General features: G+C 38.8%; 1 protein-coding gene across 4 annotated transcripts; it reads right to left on the minus strand.

Moving 5' to 3' along the window:
- Positions 1-227: 227 nt before the first annotated feature.
- LOC121869108 lies at positions 228-15,484 on the minus strand. Of its 4 annotated transcripts, none has more exons than XM_042370300.1 (5): positions 15,423-15,484; positions 14,388-14,629; positions 4,650-4,743; positions 1,981-2,141; positions 228-1,397 (listed from the first exon to the last, which is right to left on the minus strand). In XM_042370300.1, the coding sequence occupies exons 2-5, from the start codon at positions 14,400-14,402 to the stop codon at positions 1,293-1,295; spliced, it is 375 nt and encodes a 124-aa protein (XP_042226234.1). In that variant the 5' UTR covers positions 14,403-14,629; positions 15,423-15,484; the 3' UTR covers positions 228-1,292. The 4 variants fall into 4 exon arrangements, with proteins under 4 accessions (XP_042226234.1, XP_042226235.1, XP_042226232.1 ...); XM_042370301.1 differs by having other exon boundaries at positions 15,419-15,484; XM_042370298.1 differs by having other exon boundaries at positions 14,388-14,822; positions 15,423-15,472.
- Positions 15,485-17,724: the final 2,240 nt, after the last annotated feature.

Raw genomic sequence — 17,724 nt, forward strand, 5'->3', positions numbered from 1 at the left:
GACATTGTATTAAAATATCCAGAATGGCCCTTGTAGTCAGACTAAAGATGATAGATAAGCATTCCACAGAGTTGCCACATCTCTGCAAAATGTGCCAACCACTGTACCGGGTATAGATGCAGGCAACTGTACCTGAAATAGATTACATCCACAAATATTGCCAATATTTACATGAAACATCAGTAAAAATAACTCGGTAGTGAGGGAAAAGTTCATGGAAACAGACATTAAATAAAAAAGTTGATATATTTTGGTAAAGCAGAGGGACAACACATCCTCTAATGGCTGCTGATGACTGCCCCAAATTATTACTAAATCAACAGGTAAATAATATTATCACAAGAAAGTAAACATGGCAATGTATGATGCAGCGTCTGATTGTTCCTACTACCTAGCGTTTGTTAATTCTTTATCTTACTCTCTGATCTACAGTAAGGAAAAGATTACTACTGTATACATATTGTAGACACATGCAGATATAATTGGACCCTTGGAAACACTCTTGTCTATCTGACTTTCATCTACAAGAGCCTAATAATTTCTCTCCTCTCTTAGATAAATCTCCTGTCACTATTGTACTAGGAATATAATGATCTACTTAATAATCAACAATGTAATAAAAATTAACAAAACAAGATATGCATATAACTAAGTCAATACTGTATATAGTTTTGAAGCCACAATATTTTTTCATGTAATGTGAAATACTTGCTTTAGTATAAATTGCAAATAAAGGTTTTGGAAGTACAGTAAATGTTTTTCATTTTAGAATGTTCATGACTCACTTTAGTCTATCTTGGATATAGAACAGCAAATACATTATTAAAAATTACATTTAGATTTAGTAAAATATATCACTATGCCACATACAGTATACCCACAATGTACTTCAACATATACTTTACCCGAATTAAAAAAGCTTAATTGATTTAATTTTGTTAAGTGTACAGTGTTTTCCTCTTACTCGGGTGTCTTCTGTATAATATTACTGTATAATGACGTGTTATATTTGGTTGCAGGTGCAGTACTGTACAGTATTAATGACGTTTCATAATACTGTAGTCTTAAGTGTAACATTTACACATCCCCAACAGAGTCTAGTACAGCTGACAAACATTAAAATACTGTACACAGTATTTATCGCTTGCTCTGATAATTTTGTACCCAGCACGTTAAAAAGTATTAAACTAAAATTTGTTAACCCTCCCCCCCCACAAAAAATAAATATGTACTGTATATATATACGTATATATTTTTTTTTAACTGTATTTTTTCAAGATACATAAAGTTAACTATCTGAGGAGGGACCACCTCACAATGGCTCTAAGCATGTTACCCTCTACCCACTGCCACGAGTATGGGCAGACATCTGTTGTCAGGCACAGGTGACGAGTAAACTGGGGAAGAGAATTTCAGTTTAGTATCACAATTGGATGGTAATTGATACCATAAGAACATGCAGATGGGTAGTCCTATATAATCATTATCAAGGTTTGTTAGCTCTTGATCAAACTCTTTCTGCCATGCATATGATTAAGATGTACAGTATTACTATTACTACTTGCTTACTTAACCATTAGTGCAGTACAACAGACCAATAATAAAGTATTTTTATGAGTTAGCTGGCCCAGGCAGTGTATGCTCTCTCCATTTAATTGAATTCTTGCAGCCCATCAAAGTAGAAAGTTTATATTTTTATTTTTTTATTCAAATACTGTACACTAAATACTACAGTAATTACAGTGGGTATAACATTTTAGGACGTGTAATTTATAACAAACCTAAAAATCTGTAGGAATACAGTCTGATAATAGTGAAGGATATTTATTTTAGCAAGAATCAGATTATCAGACTATTCCTACAGGTTTTTAGGTTCCTGTTTACTGGAGGAGAAGGTGGTAAGGGTGGAAGGAGTGAGAGCAGAGGAGTAGAAAGCAGTAAAGTCAGAGGGAGTGGTGGAGGAAGAGGTACTATACTAACTTCAGGATCCTCTGGGAGACCAAGTTGGGTTGCAGCACGGACCACAGTGAGGGTGGCTCGGCTGGGGGCCTGGGATCGCTGCCTGCCTGCTGCTGGGGATCTTGGCGTCTTGCGGGTATGTTGCCGACGCTCCTTTGACTTTTCATGCCACCACAATGACCCTGAAAACATTTTGTCACAACTAAGTATGTGACCAAGGAGGAGGGGAGTTCCAAGGAGGGATGAAAATGTATTGTATATTGTAGGTCTCATGAACTATGATTTTAATTATTATTATATATACAGTATACAGTACGTATATATCTATTGTTATGCATGGCATAATGTACAGTGGTGCGTTGCACTGTGCATAGTGAAATATTTTTTAGGCATGTTACCCTTAGGTAGTGTAAATAAGATATTTTTTTGTAATTGTGTGTGAGCAGGGTTGGTGCTTGATACATTAAAATATTTTCTGTGTGTACGTAGGTATTTTTGTAGCTTAATGTGGGAGTTAATTAATATTAGTATTAGGGTTGTAGTCCCCTGGAATATGGACTCGAGGTAGGTAGATAGGTTATCTACCTACCTTGTATGGACTGATGTCCAAGGTAGGTAGATACCAGGCAGCCTCATGCAGGCCCATAGGAAATCACTAATTGGTAACTCTACTCTTGAGATTGCTAAGCCACGCCCCTTTTGCCACTTCATGCATTTGTAATATTGAGGTATTATTATCTGCTTCTACTGTTTGATGTAACTAAGCGGGCGGAGCTGAATAAGTGATGTCATCGCTAGCCAATCAGCGTCATTGGATGGAATCCAGCGGTCGCAAGCGTCGCAAGTAAGATATTTATATTTATTTTATATATTTAATCAGTGGCTCCAATTTAAAAAAAGTCTCCATTCCATACATTTATGATACAACTTTTAATACCATCATAAGCCTTCAAAAATACGTAAATAAAAATTTCATTTTTATTTTCATTAGCGTAGATCCTATGGGAGTGAGGCTACCTGTTATCTACCTACCTTGCTGATGTCAATTATTGGTGGCCTTGGAGGTGGAAGGCCGTGTGAGTTTGTCAGTGATGGATACCTTTTCAAATCGGGTTTAGTTGAGTGTTAACTATTCATTGCTGCTCTAGTATTATTTATGGGTGTAAATTGCAATCAAGGATGATATTACCAAGTATTTTATTGTTTATTTACTGTGTACATATTACCTAGTGGTTTACTGAGGATTATGTTGATTCTTTATTCTCTTGATTTAATTTATCTGTATCTGTACATGATGGAGCCTACACACTTATTATGGTCAATTTTTGGTTATTCAATTTTATTTAAATATTTTGTAATGTGTATAATCCCAAACCTTCACTCCTGAACTGTTGGGATAAAGAGATGAAGGCTGTGATTGAACCTTGGGCTAAGTTGTGCCGAGTTGTCAATTTGTTTTTTGCTTTTGTTGTGCCATATTTGCCCTCATTAGTATATTAATCTTTAACGTAATTCAAGTTGATAAGTTATGGCCTTACCCTCTGACCTGACTACCGACCGTTGCGGTGCTATTTAAAGATTAGTAGGGTCATTACCTAATACCTGACCATTGTGGACCTGGTCTCACCCTCCTCTGTATATATACACCTTGTTTTGTATTTCTCCTTAGTCTGTACTCACCCCTGAAGATGTGAATTACACTAAAGCGCTTGGGAACTAAGTGTTTTCTTGTGATTATCAGCATATACCTAGATCACGCGCACCTACAGTGATTTACTTGCACATATATATATATATATATATATATATTAAATCACTGTATGTGCGCGTGATCCAAGTACCTGCATATGCTGATAACCACAAGAAAACACGAAGTTCCCAAGCGCTTTAGTGTAATTCACATCTTCAGGGGTGAGTACAGACTAAGGAGTAATACTTGACAAGGCTAATATATACAGTAGAGGAGAGTGATATGTGTAAGTCGTGTTGTCAAAGTAAGAGAAACAATTGAGACCCTGCAATTGTATGTAAATGAGGCAGAAAGTCAGAATAGCAACCTGGGACTTGGTCACAATTATTTGGAGAAGGTCGGGATTTTTTGTGTATGGTGCAGTGACATTAATTAATGCTTGGGGAAGGTAAACTATTTTTGTATTATGACTTTAGGCAATATTTTTTTATATAAGAAATAAAGTAGTTAAATTCTTGGTTGGTGCTTCACCCTTCCTTCCACTCTCTTTACTTGATTAATGAAAAACACGAACTCACATTCGCTGGATTGCTCTGCCATCTACCTAAAGAACACTACGCATACTGTCCTGTGGTCTGGTGGCAGGGACCTCAAGTTAAGAGGTAAGTTAAGTAACCCTAGGATTAAGTGACCACACTAAAGGGCAGTATACTGGCATATATAATTTACTTGCATAGGAAACGTCATAGAAGAACAGTGTCTTAGAATTGTCTAACTATTGATTGCAACCATAAAATACAGTCACTGACAAAAGTTGGTACGCTTGTGGTGAAACTAATTCATGGGAATGAGTCTCTGAATTTACTAACCCTGTTTCGTCTGGTGGGGGTGTGCTGTTTTATTTAATTTGGGATCAATACTGCTTCTGACCCCGGGTATAAACTGAAGTCAACGTCTGGCAAGAATACGTGGAGGAATTGCTGTTCAGTACAGTACATACCTTGAGGCCTACGTCTGTTAGTGGGTCGTGGGAGCCATCTAGGCCAGATGAAAGCATCGGCAGCCACCGTCGCCAGGACCAAAAGCAGCAGCACCTGTTGGAAATCATAATGGATACACCTACTGTTGTTGATAGTTGAAACTGGGTTGTGTAAAATGACAAAGGCAAACCATATACAGTAGATATTTTGGGTCTCCTTTGGAAAGTGAATACCTAGACAGAACACATTCAACAACATATACAATATGAGTGGACGAATGACAATGAATTAAGAGAGAATATATGAAGTGAATATTCTCAAATTATTGTAAACCGCAGAGTAATTGCCGAGCCAAATAAAGCCTCAGGAGCCATTCAATCATTGCACTTATAAAAAAAATAGTGTTATTTCTGTTCTGCTCAAAAAGTGTAGTTCAGTAAACAGTATAGTCTATCCATTACTATGTTCTGAAAATTAATCTGGAAGGGTACGGAACTCGGGGTGTGTGGGGGGGAGGGTGTCCAAGCTTGGAACGGAGCTAGGTTAAAATAAATGTATTAGCTGGAGTTATGACAAAATTAGTTACTCCTGAACAATAATCGTTTTCTATGATTGCTTTTAGACCCGTTTTCTATGAATATATTTTTTTTAATACATTCACTCAGTAGTAAAATTTTGAGACGGCTGAAAATAATGGGTATGTGTGTTTTGGTGTGTGTGTGTGTGTGAGTCAGTTAAACTTCCTTATTAGATATTTAGAGAGCACTACTAACTCTCGTCTCTCACTCTCAGAGTCTCAGTCGAGGATCCATACTTGGAGCTGGCGGATGCCCGCCCCGCAAGGGGTCACAGCTCCAGTTTGAAGCCACAAGTCCAATAAACAGAGAGGGCAAACGTTTTCGGAGTGATAATTGTGAACTCTTGGATCAATCTGCCAGAGAGTGTTGTGACGGCACCGAGTGTGAGCTCTTTCACGACCAGACTTGACCAACACTGGAGCAGGTTCAAATACATTCAGGAGCCAGTTCATGCACAGTACTTGCCAACAGCGTGTAACAGAGACCTGACCGACTGCTCAAGCATAAGGATAAAGGTAAAGAGTTAAAGTAAAAAGTGGAGTATAGATGCTTCTTAAAACGCCTTACAATAAACGCCGTAATATGCTACATGGTTAGGAGGAGTTACTGAACCTGACCAATAATTACTAGGCTAGTGGTGTTAATGAGAAAGATATATAATTCATTCGTTATGTGCATTTCCGTGCTTCAAAAAAAATATTTCAGTACTGTTACGAACCCCGCCACCAATTGTCCTGATCTACCTACCCAGCACCACGAGCAACGCCATCTAGGGACGAAACACGAGTATGACTCATCTTAGTTACCACTCCCGGGTTTCCCTTCTCCATATCCTGGTTGTTGCGTCACCTCCTCAAAGTCTTCTTTGTCAGCTCCAATTCGAGGAGAGAGCAATACACTCTGGGAAGTGACCACAGGATCACCTATCCTGGAAACCTACGGCACAGTGACTACCTACCGTCTTCTACACTACTCAGCCTTGCTCGTCAGCCATCTCAGCTCCGCGCTCAAGTATTTGTTATCCTATATTGCCTCCCCACGTCCACTTGCATCAAAATTGTTGTATGTTGTATAAATATGTATATACTGTTAATGTTTAGGTTAAGTTTGGTTAAGGGTACCTTATAGATAGCTGAATATTTTGTTAAGGGATTTATGGTACTTTATTATACACAACAAAAACTCGCATCCTTTGTCTACCCTTTTATAGTCCGATTGTCTTTGTTTTTGTTGTTGTTGTTGCCTGTTGGGATCTGGGTAGACTTTTAACTATATTCTAAATCCCCAACTCGTAACAGTACCTAATCTAAGTAACTTCATACTCTAGGTAACCACTGTAAAAAATAAGTAAACATAATCATCCTGAGCATCTAACTAATTATAATATTTGTCAATCTCAATAATATTCAAGGAAAACTTAGTAATCCAGTGATAATTATAGTGTGAAAAAGTATTTATTGTTAAAACTTTTTACAGTTATGCCGATTTTCTCTCAACTTCCTGAGTTGACAAATGTGACGTGTTGCCTGCATAAAGTCCTATTATTTATAATATGCCATGACCATTTTTGTCTTAGTAACACTTTCGCTGCTCCCTCATACATATGTGACTTGTTTTCAGAGTACAAACTTCTTGTGAGACAGCGTAGTGCATGAATAAACAATAATACCCGCGTTACACACCCCTTTCGCCGCTTCTCAGCTTCCACCACTGGTTACCAGCAACCCGGGTCGTATATACAGAAGCAGTAGATATATAAAAAAATGTCGTTGAATAAGATTAAAAATAAATTAAAAACATAAAAGAAAAAGGTTATATTAAACTACACCACGAAGATGCCGGAAAATCAGCTTTTTAAAGCGAGACAGATTGTATGAGTATGGAAACAGAGACGAAGGCAGAGTATTCTACAGTTTGGCTGTGTGAGGAAAGAAGGATGTACTATAACGGGTTATTCTAGTGTGACCGACAGCCACAGAGAAACGGTGGGCACTGTGGGCAAGACGTATGTTACGAGCCCACGGCCTTACCGGCGGTACACAGGATGCTAAATCCACCGAACATTGCCCGTTAAAGTACCTGTAAAAGAGAGAGAGTGAAGCAACATTGCGGCGAAGAGATGGACAGAAGAAGAGCCACCCCAGATATGAGAGCAGTACCCCAAGTTAGGGCAAATGAATCCCTTATATACTTGAAGCAACTGCTCAGGAGTGAAGTAGAGCTACGGCCTTTGTACAGCATTCCCAGCTTTCGGGAGGCAGCTTTAGCAATGTTGTGGATGTGTGACTTCCATGACACATTAAAAGAGATGGTGAGGCCTAGCATATCTATTTTAGAATTTGGCAGAATGATTGCGTCCTGAAATGTGATTGGTGGAGATCATCTAATTTGGAAAGTGTAATTGGTAAATACTGAGCTTTATTACTGTTGAATTTAACCAAGTTCTTACCTCCCCATTCGGAGATGCTGCACAGATCCGCTTTGATAGATGAAATGATATCAGTTCTAGAAACAGATCCTACGTTTGAGAATTAGGCGGGAAGGGGAAATGTGAAGAAGAGTGAAGAGTAGAATTATCAACGTAAGAATGGATAGACTTAGTCGTAGTGTGAAGTAAATCATTGATAAAAAGAAGGAAGAGAGTTGGTGAAAGAAAAGAACCCTGTGGGACACCACTACTGGTAGAGAAAGAGCGAGAGATCGATCCCTCGACAACAACTGCCATGGATTGGTTCTCATGGAAGCTAGAAATTAGAGAACAAAGTGGGGGAGAGAAACCACAAGAGGGAATTTTTGAAAGCAAAGACTTGTGCCATACCCTGTCAAAGGCTTTGGAGATGTCGAGGGCCACGACGAAAGTTTCCCCATAATCCCTAAGAGAGGATGACCAAACATGGGTGCAGTAGGAGAGCAGATCACCAGTAAATCTCGCCTGGCGAAAGCCATACTGGTGATCCGACAAAATAGAAAGGCGTTCAAGGTGGCGGAGAAAATAAGAGTTTAGGATAGTTTCGAAAATCTTAGAGAGGGATGATACCATAGTAACTATAGGTTTGAGAATGGTGCAATTACCTGCATAAAACATCTTCATCCTCGTCACAATAGCCACTTTTGAGTAATGCTTCTGTTAAATTTTACAGCGGCTACACACAATAGTTGTTTAGCAATTATGAATCATAATCTGTTACGAAACACAATACGTTAGATTGAACTTACTATTACGTTCGCTGAGCTAATCAACTCTGCAAAAAGCTATACCGTTTGTAGAAATCACTGCTTTTCCTCAACGTATATCCTTCACAGAGTACGAACAACAATAGTACTGAGGTGGTGTTTAGACCTCATGAGAGACGCGCTAAAACAATGGGACTCTTTAAGGGAAAAACGCCCACGTAGGAGGTGGTGAAGGGGAGGAAAGCCTCGTACCGTCGACACTCTCTCCTACGCGGGGATGAGAAATATGCCATACACCATACAGGCTTTACGCCATTACCTGCGGTTTCACTCGCACATTTTTCCCTAATAAATCAAACAATATTCTTCTCGCAACCTAAACACTTTACTTGATGAATAATTAACTGAAAACTACCCTGGGTATTTTTAGCTGTAGTAAGGAATAGAAGAATATTAGCCAAAATAACATGTTCTATCATAATTTATGTTTTCCCAAGGATATATTTTCTTATAATGAGGCTACGCTGATTGTTTGGTGGGATACATTTTGCAACAGCACTACTATTTTGCTGTCACTCGGAATCGAGTATGCCAATCATCCAGCTATGATACGATATGAGTTATTAGGGATGTCACCTTCGTTGGTGAGCTCTGAGTTATCCTTCCACTGAACCTCCCCCCCCCCCTATCACTTGCATTTGATCTGATCATATCTGGTGACTAGAAAGGCCTATACGGGACCGGCAGTACGGGAGGGGCGGCGGCAGAGTCTTTCCGGCGTTGGCGCTTGTCTGTCTCAAGCCCTCAACTACGATATATCAGTTCCTGTTATACTTTGATCATAGGAGATATCGTGTACAGTATATAAGTCATGAAATTAGTTTCCGCTCCATTATGTATGTGTGTACATGCATGTATATATTTATATGCATATACATTTTTATATACATGCAAACGTGTAAGCTTATGTAAGTACAGTATACTGTATATGTACGGTATGTGTGAAAGTAACATCAACGCAGCACTAAGAAGTATTCCTCAAAACCTTGGTACGTTCTGTAGTATAACCGTTTATCTTTATTTTATTTTGTTTTTAGCACTTTCTATTACCCCCCCTTTTTTTATCTCTGTCGGGTTTCCTTCAAATTTTCCTTCTTTTATCTCGTTCTCTTCCTCTTCCAATATTCGCGTTTAAGGACTGGTGTAATGGGCAGCATGCTCGCCTCGCAAGCGAGTGGAGCCTGGTTCGATCTTAGGCAGTGTGAAACTATGGGCAAGTTCTTTACGCTACTTGCCTCCTTCTACCCAGCAGTAACTGGGAATCTGGATGTTAATCGATTTGCGGATCGTGTTACAGGGTAATGGTTAGTTAGCGAGTTGTCCGGTCTTCTCGGACTATTCCTTGACACTGGGTCATGCAACTCGTTAACTCAAGGTGTGGTTGTTGTGTTGGCGACAACTCTAAATTCACGCCTAGGTGGCCCTTGCGCCGGACATCCTCGTTACACGAGGGGCAACAATTATAAGGACTTAAGTGTATACTGTACATGTTATTTATGTACACGTGTGTCAGTCAGCACGTAGCAGCTGCAGCCATCTGGCAGTGGTCGGCTGCCACACCACGCTCCAGACATCACTTTCCCTCCCTCCTCCACTTTACCGTGCCTTACATAACACTATGATCTGTCCGCGTCTGTAATGTCTGTACTTGTCAGTATCTTTTTTTTTTTTTTTTACTGGGATTAGCCCACCCGGGCACAGGTCACTGACCCACATCGGGGCTTGGGGGGCGAAAATGTAATATTATCAGTAATAATAACAATAATGATGATGATGATAATAATAATTCACAGTAAATAAAATTTATAATAAAAACTACAAAATTGAAAATAAAATAATAAATTAATAATAATAATAACAGTAAAACAAAAAAAAGAAAAAAAAAAGATCAAAAGTGAGAAACAATATATGTATGTTGTGTTGTCAATAGTAAGAGAAACAATTGAGACCCTGCAATTGTGTGTAAATGAGGCAGAAAGTCAGAGCAGCAACCTGGGACTTGGTCACAATTTTCGTAATGCCATATGGCAGCAGGGTCTACCATTAGACAATATATTTTGCTTCCAATATCTTCCCAGACGGTAATACCTCCCTGCATCTCTTAGAAAAATTAAGATAATCACAGTTTACGTTTCTATTTCTTGAGGCAGTAAACTTCTTTCTGTGTATCTGTCTGAATGGAATATAATTGATGGTGTACAGGAAAAAAAAAAGGATGGCGGAGGAGCGAAGTAATAGAGAGAGGAAATTTATTGATAAGGTGACAAACTAAATGGAAGGTGCTTCAATAGATTATCACTCAATCATGCATTCACGTCTCCATTAATCTTTATAATAACAAATAATGAAAGTTACAGTTTTCCAAGAAAAAATAGCGATGTAAAAAATTGAAGTAAGACGATCATTGATACGTCAAATAAGAAACTTGCAATATATAAATAACACTTAGGCACACCATACGGAAGTGGCTGGTAAAACACACCGCTTACACGTAATACTTTTTTCTTTTGTAACGCCAGGCGACAAAATGAATTGTTATTTGTACTCCGACGCATACTCTCCCTCTCACTCACTTTCTCCGAACGTAAGTAAGTACTAAGACACGGACTGAGCTTGACTCGCCGTTTTTAACTCTTTCCACACACAATAGACGATAACAATGAGAGAAAGTAACGGTGGACCCCCCCTGTGTCAACAACAAACAACACAGTACCGTTTTTTATTGCTCCACCCTTTGTTGTGGTTCATTCATAAATAAAACATTACACAATAACAAGTTCCCACTCACACAACTTGGTATGGAATTTAAAATAAGTGTTAAATGGGTTCTCCTGTCTTTAGTTTAGGTAAAGTTCTACGCTCGAATCTTTTTGACAGCGGGCACGTATTTTTGTGGAACGTTAAGCATTTCGCTTTATTTAAACCTTTTCATTCTTGATTCTCACGAGAAAGCAAATGATGATTCAGCACTATTTCTTATATAGATTATTGTTTATCTTTTAATTTATCTTGAAAACTCAGGATTGTCAAGAGTTCTCACGCTATTTATTTCCCCTAAGCTGGAGGTGTGAGAAAATCATTTAGGTCTAAGCTGGTTCACACAAGCTAAAGAACGTAACAAGTTAACAACTAAATGAGAACTAAATTGTGGTGAGACTCTACCGTAAAAAAAAGAGCAAATTATTATTCCCAGTCTAACTTGGGGAAAAAATAACACGATATATCAAATTAAAAAATTAACACGCAAAAAAACCCCCCCCCACTAAACTTAACGGGGAAAAATGCTTGCGCAATCGAACATTTGGCCAAAGCTCTTCATATGAGTGACCAAATATCTTGCAGTCTGATTAGTTTCATAATATAAGAGCAGTCAAAATATAATAGTAGATAAGATAACACACGGGAGGAAGTGTGTCGATGATGTAACAGAGAACAAGTCGAAATATTTAGGTGTGTCTGTGTGGTGGGCCCTTTCTACCTCCCGGGCTGATGACGGCATACCGACGCGTGTTGGTGGTGGTAATGGTGGTGGTTATGGGAGTGGCAGTGGTGGTAGTAGTAATAGTGGTGGTGGTCGGTGAGCACTAGGAGGTAGGGAAGTGAGGTAAATAATACAATGGGAAACAGGAAGGCAGTGACAATAGAATATTCACATAACCTATTCTTTTTATCTATATCTTTAGCCAAAACGAGGCACTAGGATTTTTATAGCAGTAATTAAAAAACAAAAAACATTTACAGTACCCATCAGTTGCTCCCAAATATATGGAGTAAAACGGATGAAACAAAATACGCAATATGAAAAAAAAAAGGGAGAGGAAATATTTGAAGTTACTGTATATTTTGCTGACCAATTTCACTCGTCTGGCTGTTGTCGTCTCCTTTCGCTCTTCCACTTTCATTTAATTTTTTTTCTTTCGCTGTTTGTTATCACTTCTTGTACTGGTTATTTGCTCATTCAACTTCTCTATTTATTCTCATGTCTTTTTTGTTTTCTTACCTGAACACACAACGCCATTATCAGCTTAAGAAACGGAACGAACCAATCTCACTGACTGATGCCCTGGCAGTACAATTAACACATCACAAATATATCTTGTTTTCTTATATGGACTAAATTATAATTAAATTTTCCCCACTACTACGTTGTAGGGGTATCGAGATATTAATGTTGTCTAGCACTCAGGATGGAAGGAAACTCTAATGTGGTTTTCTTGTATAATATAAGTTATGTGATAGACAGCGTGGAGCTTGCTGGAGGAGGTGTTGCTTGTTCAGGAAGATGGGCAGAATGAATAAGCTGGTTGGTGAGGAAGCTCAGAGAAGGACAGCTGGTGGGTCGCCATGCTCGCTGGCGGGAGCGAGGACCGCCAGGCAGGCGAGGAGAAGCGAAGGCAGCCAGGCAGCGGCGGAGGAGGAGGTGTTGCTTGTTCAAGAAGAATGGTCAGAATCAATCTCAATGGAGAGACAGAGCTTATATACCCAGCAGCCGCTATGAGTCATGTTGGGAAAACCCGAGAAATCGCCGGTACCTAGTTTCGTTGCTAGGATACTGTAACATCTGGTTGGTTGCTAGGGAAGGCGGTAGCAGGTGGTGGCTGTGGCTACGCAGTTGTAGGCAGTTGTAGGGGAGACGTCCACTACAACGTCCCTAAAAGATAATTAGCATTTAAATACCTACGTTCAATATCTTAGACCTGACAGATGCTAATCATTTACAATTGTAATACAACAGAATTCAATGTTGACTAGAATGTGTAAATCGTTCGTGCGTTAACATGCATTTTTAAGTGTGAGATGAAACTATTATCATCATTTCATCATTTTCATTTATCATTATTTCTTTACAGTTATTTGAATATGATAAATTGTTCCTCGCACTTAATGTTTTGGCTACGGGAGGTTACCGTAAGCTGAATAAAATCGTCTGGCGGTAGGCAGAATAAAAAGGCAAGAACGCGAAACGCAGCGAAAGGGTTAAATAACAAAGGCGACAAAACCCGTCTTATAATTATTTCATACACAAACCCCCCTCGCAGTTTACGGAAGTATTACATTACACAAGTTATGCCAGGCACTCACTCCGCTACATCATCCTCACCACTGTCATTACGTCACAGCTGTAGGCAGTGTCATGGTATTCAGCCTTTAATAATAAAAGTGAAAATCCTGCGAGTTGACTTGTTTTATGACGTCACATCCGCTCGGTCATCTTTCCCATCCACGCTACGTGTTTTTTCCCTCCGGACACTCACGACTTCCTTATGTGAAATACAAAGGGAGAGAGAGAGAGAGAGAGAGTACAATCGAACAAAAAGTATACACAATAGGACTTGCAGTTATTTGACTTAGACAAATAATTTAACTACAATTATTCTAAGTATCTATCCAATAAGGAAACTGCTATTGCTATGCATTGGGAGTATAATTTATGTGGAAATTTATGTGAAATTTGTCTTAGTTAACCAGTTTTATGCTACGGTTATTTGAAAATTTAAGTTGTATAAATATAGCTAAGTCAAGACTGCAATAAGCCTAGTACGATATCTAAATTCCACAACTCTCTTCATATATTTCTTTCCCATTTCAAGTTTAATAATAATAACAGTTAATGACTTTGCAAATACTTTATACTTTACCGTAATATATCCATTTATCCTCCCAAAATATACAAGTAGGGGGAACAATTAGCTCTTAATAACTGTGTATCGAAGAGCATATTACCCAGTTACAGTATAATATGAGATGATGATGTGTTACCGTATACAACATATGTTACGGAACCGATATATGACCATAGGAGAGGCAAACCACAACACCACCATCTTGACAACGGCTCCGGGGAAAGTGTGTGTGTGTTATATATTTTTAATGGGATATACATGCCTTAAACTCTTATATGAATTAATGAGATTAACGTATAGTTGTAAAAATAAAATTCCTTACCTTAATTATCTGCATTTTGGTAATTTGTAGGGTAAGTGTACTTGGTGACCTGGGCCCGGGTTCACCCTTGCTTCCCGAGACTTTCCTTGTTTTTGATTTTCATTATCTGAACCCGAAGAAATATTTGCCGATTTCTAACTTCCCGAGTCACGCTTGTAGTAAACCAGACCCAATAATCTAATTTGTAAACTGGATTCACTCCTCTAAAATTCAGTTTATTCATTCATGTCAGTTTTTTGTTGCTGTTGGTTAGATAATTTGATATTTGGGATTCCAGTAGATTTAGGTATTGTATAAAAAAAAAAAATCCAGGACCTCTTGAGTTGCTAGATATTTACAAGTCTGGGGGGTAATTTTAAGACGGTCTCATTACACCATTTTCTCTCATATCCTAACATAATTTTCCTTAATTATGTATCTTGATCAACCTAGGTCCTAGTGGAATGAATATATAAATCAAGAGCAAGTAGCAATATGTGGGGGGGTGGGATGTGCAATATGGACAAAAAATGTAACTGCACTTGGCTATTATTGTCTTAAATTTCCGCTTCCTAGTTCAATAAGTGGCTGAAACACCCGATATCTCCCGGACTAACAAGTGAAACAAACGGAATGACCAACGAATACCGCATATCCTCGCTCGGCAAACGGACTCGAAATGGAGGGAGGGAGGAGGAGGGGGTACTCAAAACATCGTACAGTAAATCTTGTTGTCTAACCGGCGTTAACTGAAAGGTATATAGGTATTTTGATGCTATTGTGAATATAACGTATTTGTTCCTTAAATTTGCTAGTGAAAATGCATTCATATATCACTCGTAAAGTGGTCAGCTTAACGTACGAACTTTGAAATACTGTACATGCTTCTCGACGCAGGTACAATATTATTTCAACTCCCAGGCTAGTGTCTCAGTCATTCTCACTCTCATTAGTTCAAGAGATTTAGGCAAATTATGCAATGTTCCGTTCACTTTGTTTCTGTTATATAATTTTACTTTAATAGAAACATAAACGTTTTCCCAGTCACACACGTACACGGGGCGGAGCGGCACACTACCGCCTACACAACGTTTCACGACACACTGAGTGAGTCGGTGTTCAGTGATTGAACAGTTTCAACCAAGTTCGGCGAGGAGACGAGTACAGTTACGAGTTGCCAGCGACGGTTTTGAACTAACTAGCTCTTAGTGTTGACTTTAAATTTAAACTTCTCTTTTAACTTCGGCTGGCTCTTTGAGGATTCTTCGTCTGTTTCTCTGTCCGAATTATCTTAGATGTTTTTGTTTCTGGGATGTTTCCTGAAGTAGATCTGTTCTTTTTCCATGCACCTGTCTCTCATTCCATTTGAAGTTTTCTTAAACCAGAAGAGAACTGCTAACTTTGGGTCCCATTCCTACAAAAGTGGCTTGTTGTAGTGGTACATAGATATGGAGGTTTGTTTTCCACACTCGTACGTGACCTTCCAGGAGACTTCAAAATGTTGCTCAGGCTCATCAGAGGCTCTACATCAGCACTGTGAGGTTTTGAAGCTAGAATTCGAGAAGGTGCTGCTGTCGTATGACTTCCTGCTGATATTCTCCAGGTTCTCTAGTTCCATGAGCTCTCCATATTCAAGTCTTAATTGATCCAGGTCCAAGTCTGGGCAAATAGCATGATGCACTGTTTTTTGGTCGGCATCTGGACTCGACAAAAAATGGCTGAATTATGGAAATAATGTTTTTATCAATTGAGAATCTGTGTCAAGAATTCTACCAGTAAGTTAATCACTTCAGTTTTGAATTCCTTTTGTCTCGGTGATCTGTGACGTACTTGTGGTGTTCCTTGCATCAACGAGCAGCTGATTTATGAAGCTCATCTCAATTAATCACAGTTCACCATTCTCACCTTGTACTAACTGGTCTTTCAAGGTAGCATCCCAGACCCCTAGTAATGGTGTCTCATTCATGGAAAATAGTTTCTTTGTTACGTTATCTGTGTGTTCCCCACGCCCACAAGTCACACTGTTAGACTGCAGCTGCTGTTGATCAGGTGAGAAAAGAGAAAGGATGTTAATATCTGTTGGGAATCTAAGAAATCCACTTTCTTTTTCTGCTGATTTCTTGAACAACACAAGTACATTCAATGACACCAGAACGGCATTCTGTACAGTAGGTCCGAAGTGAATTCAGTCCACCCAACTTCAAAATTCCTTGGTAGTCTCAACAAAGCTAGATTGTTTCAGCAGCTATTTCTCGTAACTCTTGTGAGCTTAAACCAGACTTGTGAAAGAAAGAACATATTGCAGTAAGATCTTGTAACATGTGACTGACTTCTTGGACTGAATGACTGACTGCTTCCCAGTCAAAAGAGGGGACAGGTCTTCACCTGAGGTTGCTGTCTCTGTCCTCAGTTGTTTCATCAGTGACCAAAGTCCGCTCTTTTCTCCAGTGTTTGCACCTGTGCCAACTGTGACCAGATAATTCTTTTTTATCAAGATTGTTTTGAAAGAGTCGGTGCTAGGCAGCTATCAAACAGGGAGGTACTACCGTCTGGGAAGATATTGGAAGCATAATATATTGTCTAATGGTAGACCCTGCTGCCATATGGCATCACGAAAATTGTGACCAAGTCCCAGGTTGCTGCTCTGACTTTCTGCCTCATTTACACACAATTGCAGGGTCTCAATTGTTTATCTTACTACTGACAACACAACATACATACAGTATATCGTTTCTCACTATTAATTTTTTTCATTTTTGTATTTCTTTATGGTTCTTTATTATTATTATTACGGTGTTGTTGTTATTATTATTGTTATCATTACCATTTTATTTGTAATTTTGTATTTCTTATTAATTTTTTTATTTACTGTGAATTATTATTATTTTAATTTTAAATTTGTATTTTTATTAAATTTTTTATTTACTATGAATTGTTATTACATTTTCACCCCCCCAGGCCCCGATGGGTCAGTGACCTGTGCCCGGGTGGGCTAATCCCCGTAAAAAAAAAAAGCTACCAATCATTCTTGAGCATGTTGATTCAGCAGCTGCCAACATGCCTTTTGCACCTCTCAGAAGGTTCAGCTGACCCAAGGAGGCACAATTTTTTCTCAGAAGCTTTTGTCGCTATCTTGGCCAGTGTATATATCTTATCAATTTGTGTTCCGTCAACACAATCGCCACAACGTATGGATGCTGCTAATGCTGGGTCTGTCACATACAACTATACATTGCAAAAATTTCCGACGATCCTTTGGGGATAGATACTGGGTATATTACCAGTATCGGGTGATAGTGACTTAGCCAGCTCTTTATTTGGTTTGGTTATCGCACTTACCATTGAGCTGGAAAGTAAG

The sequence above is a fragment of the Homarus americanus genome, unplaced genomic scaffold (genome assembly GCF_018991925.1).
Source record: "Homarus americanus isolate GMGI-L3 unplaced genomic scaffold, GMGI_Hamer_2.0 scaffold24694, whole genome shotgun sequence".
In the NCBI taxonomy this organism is placed as follows: domain Eukaryota; kingdom Metazoa; phylum Arthropoda; class Malacostraca; order Decapoda; family Nephropidae; genus Homarus; species Homarus americanus.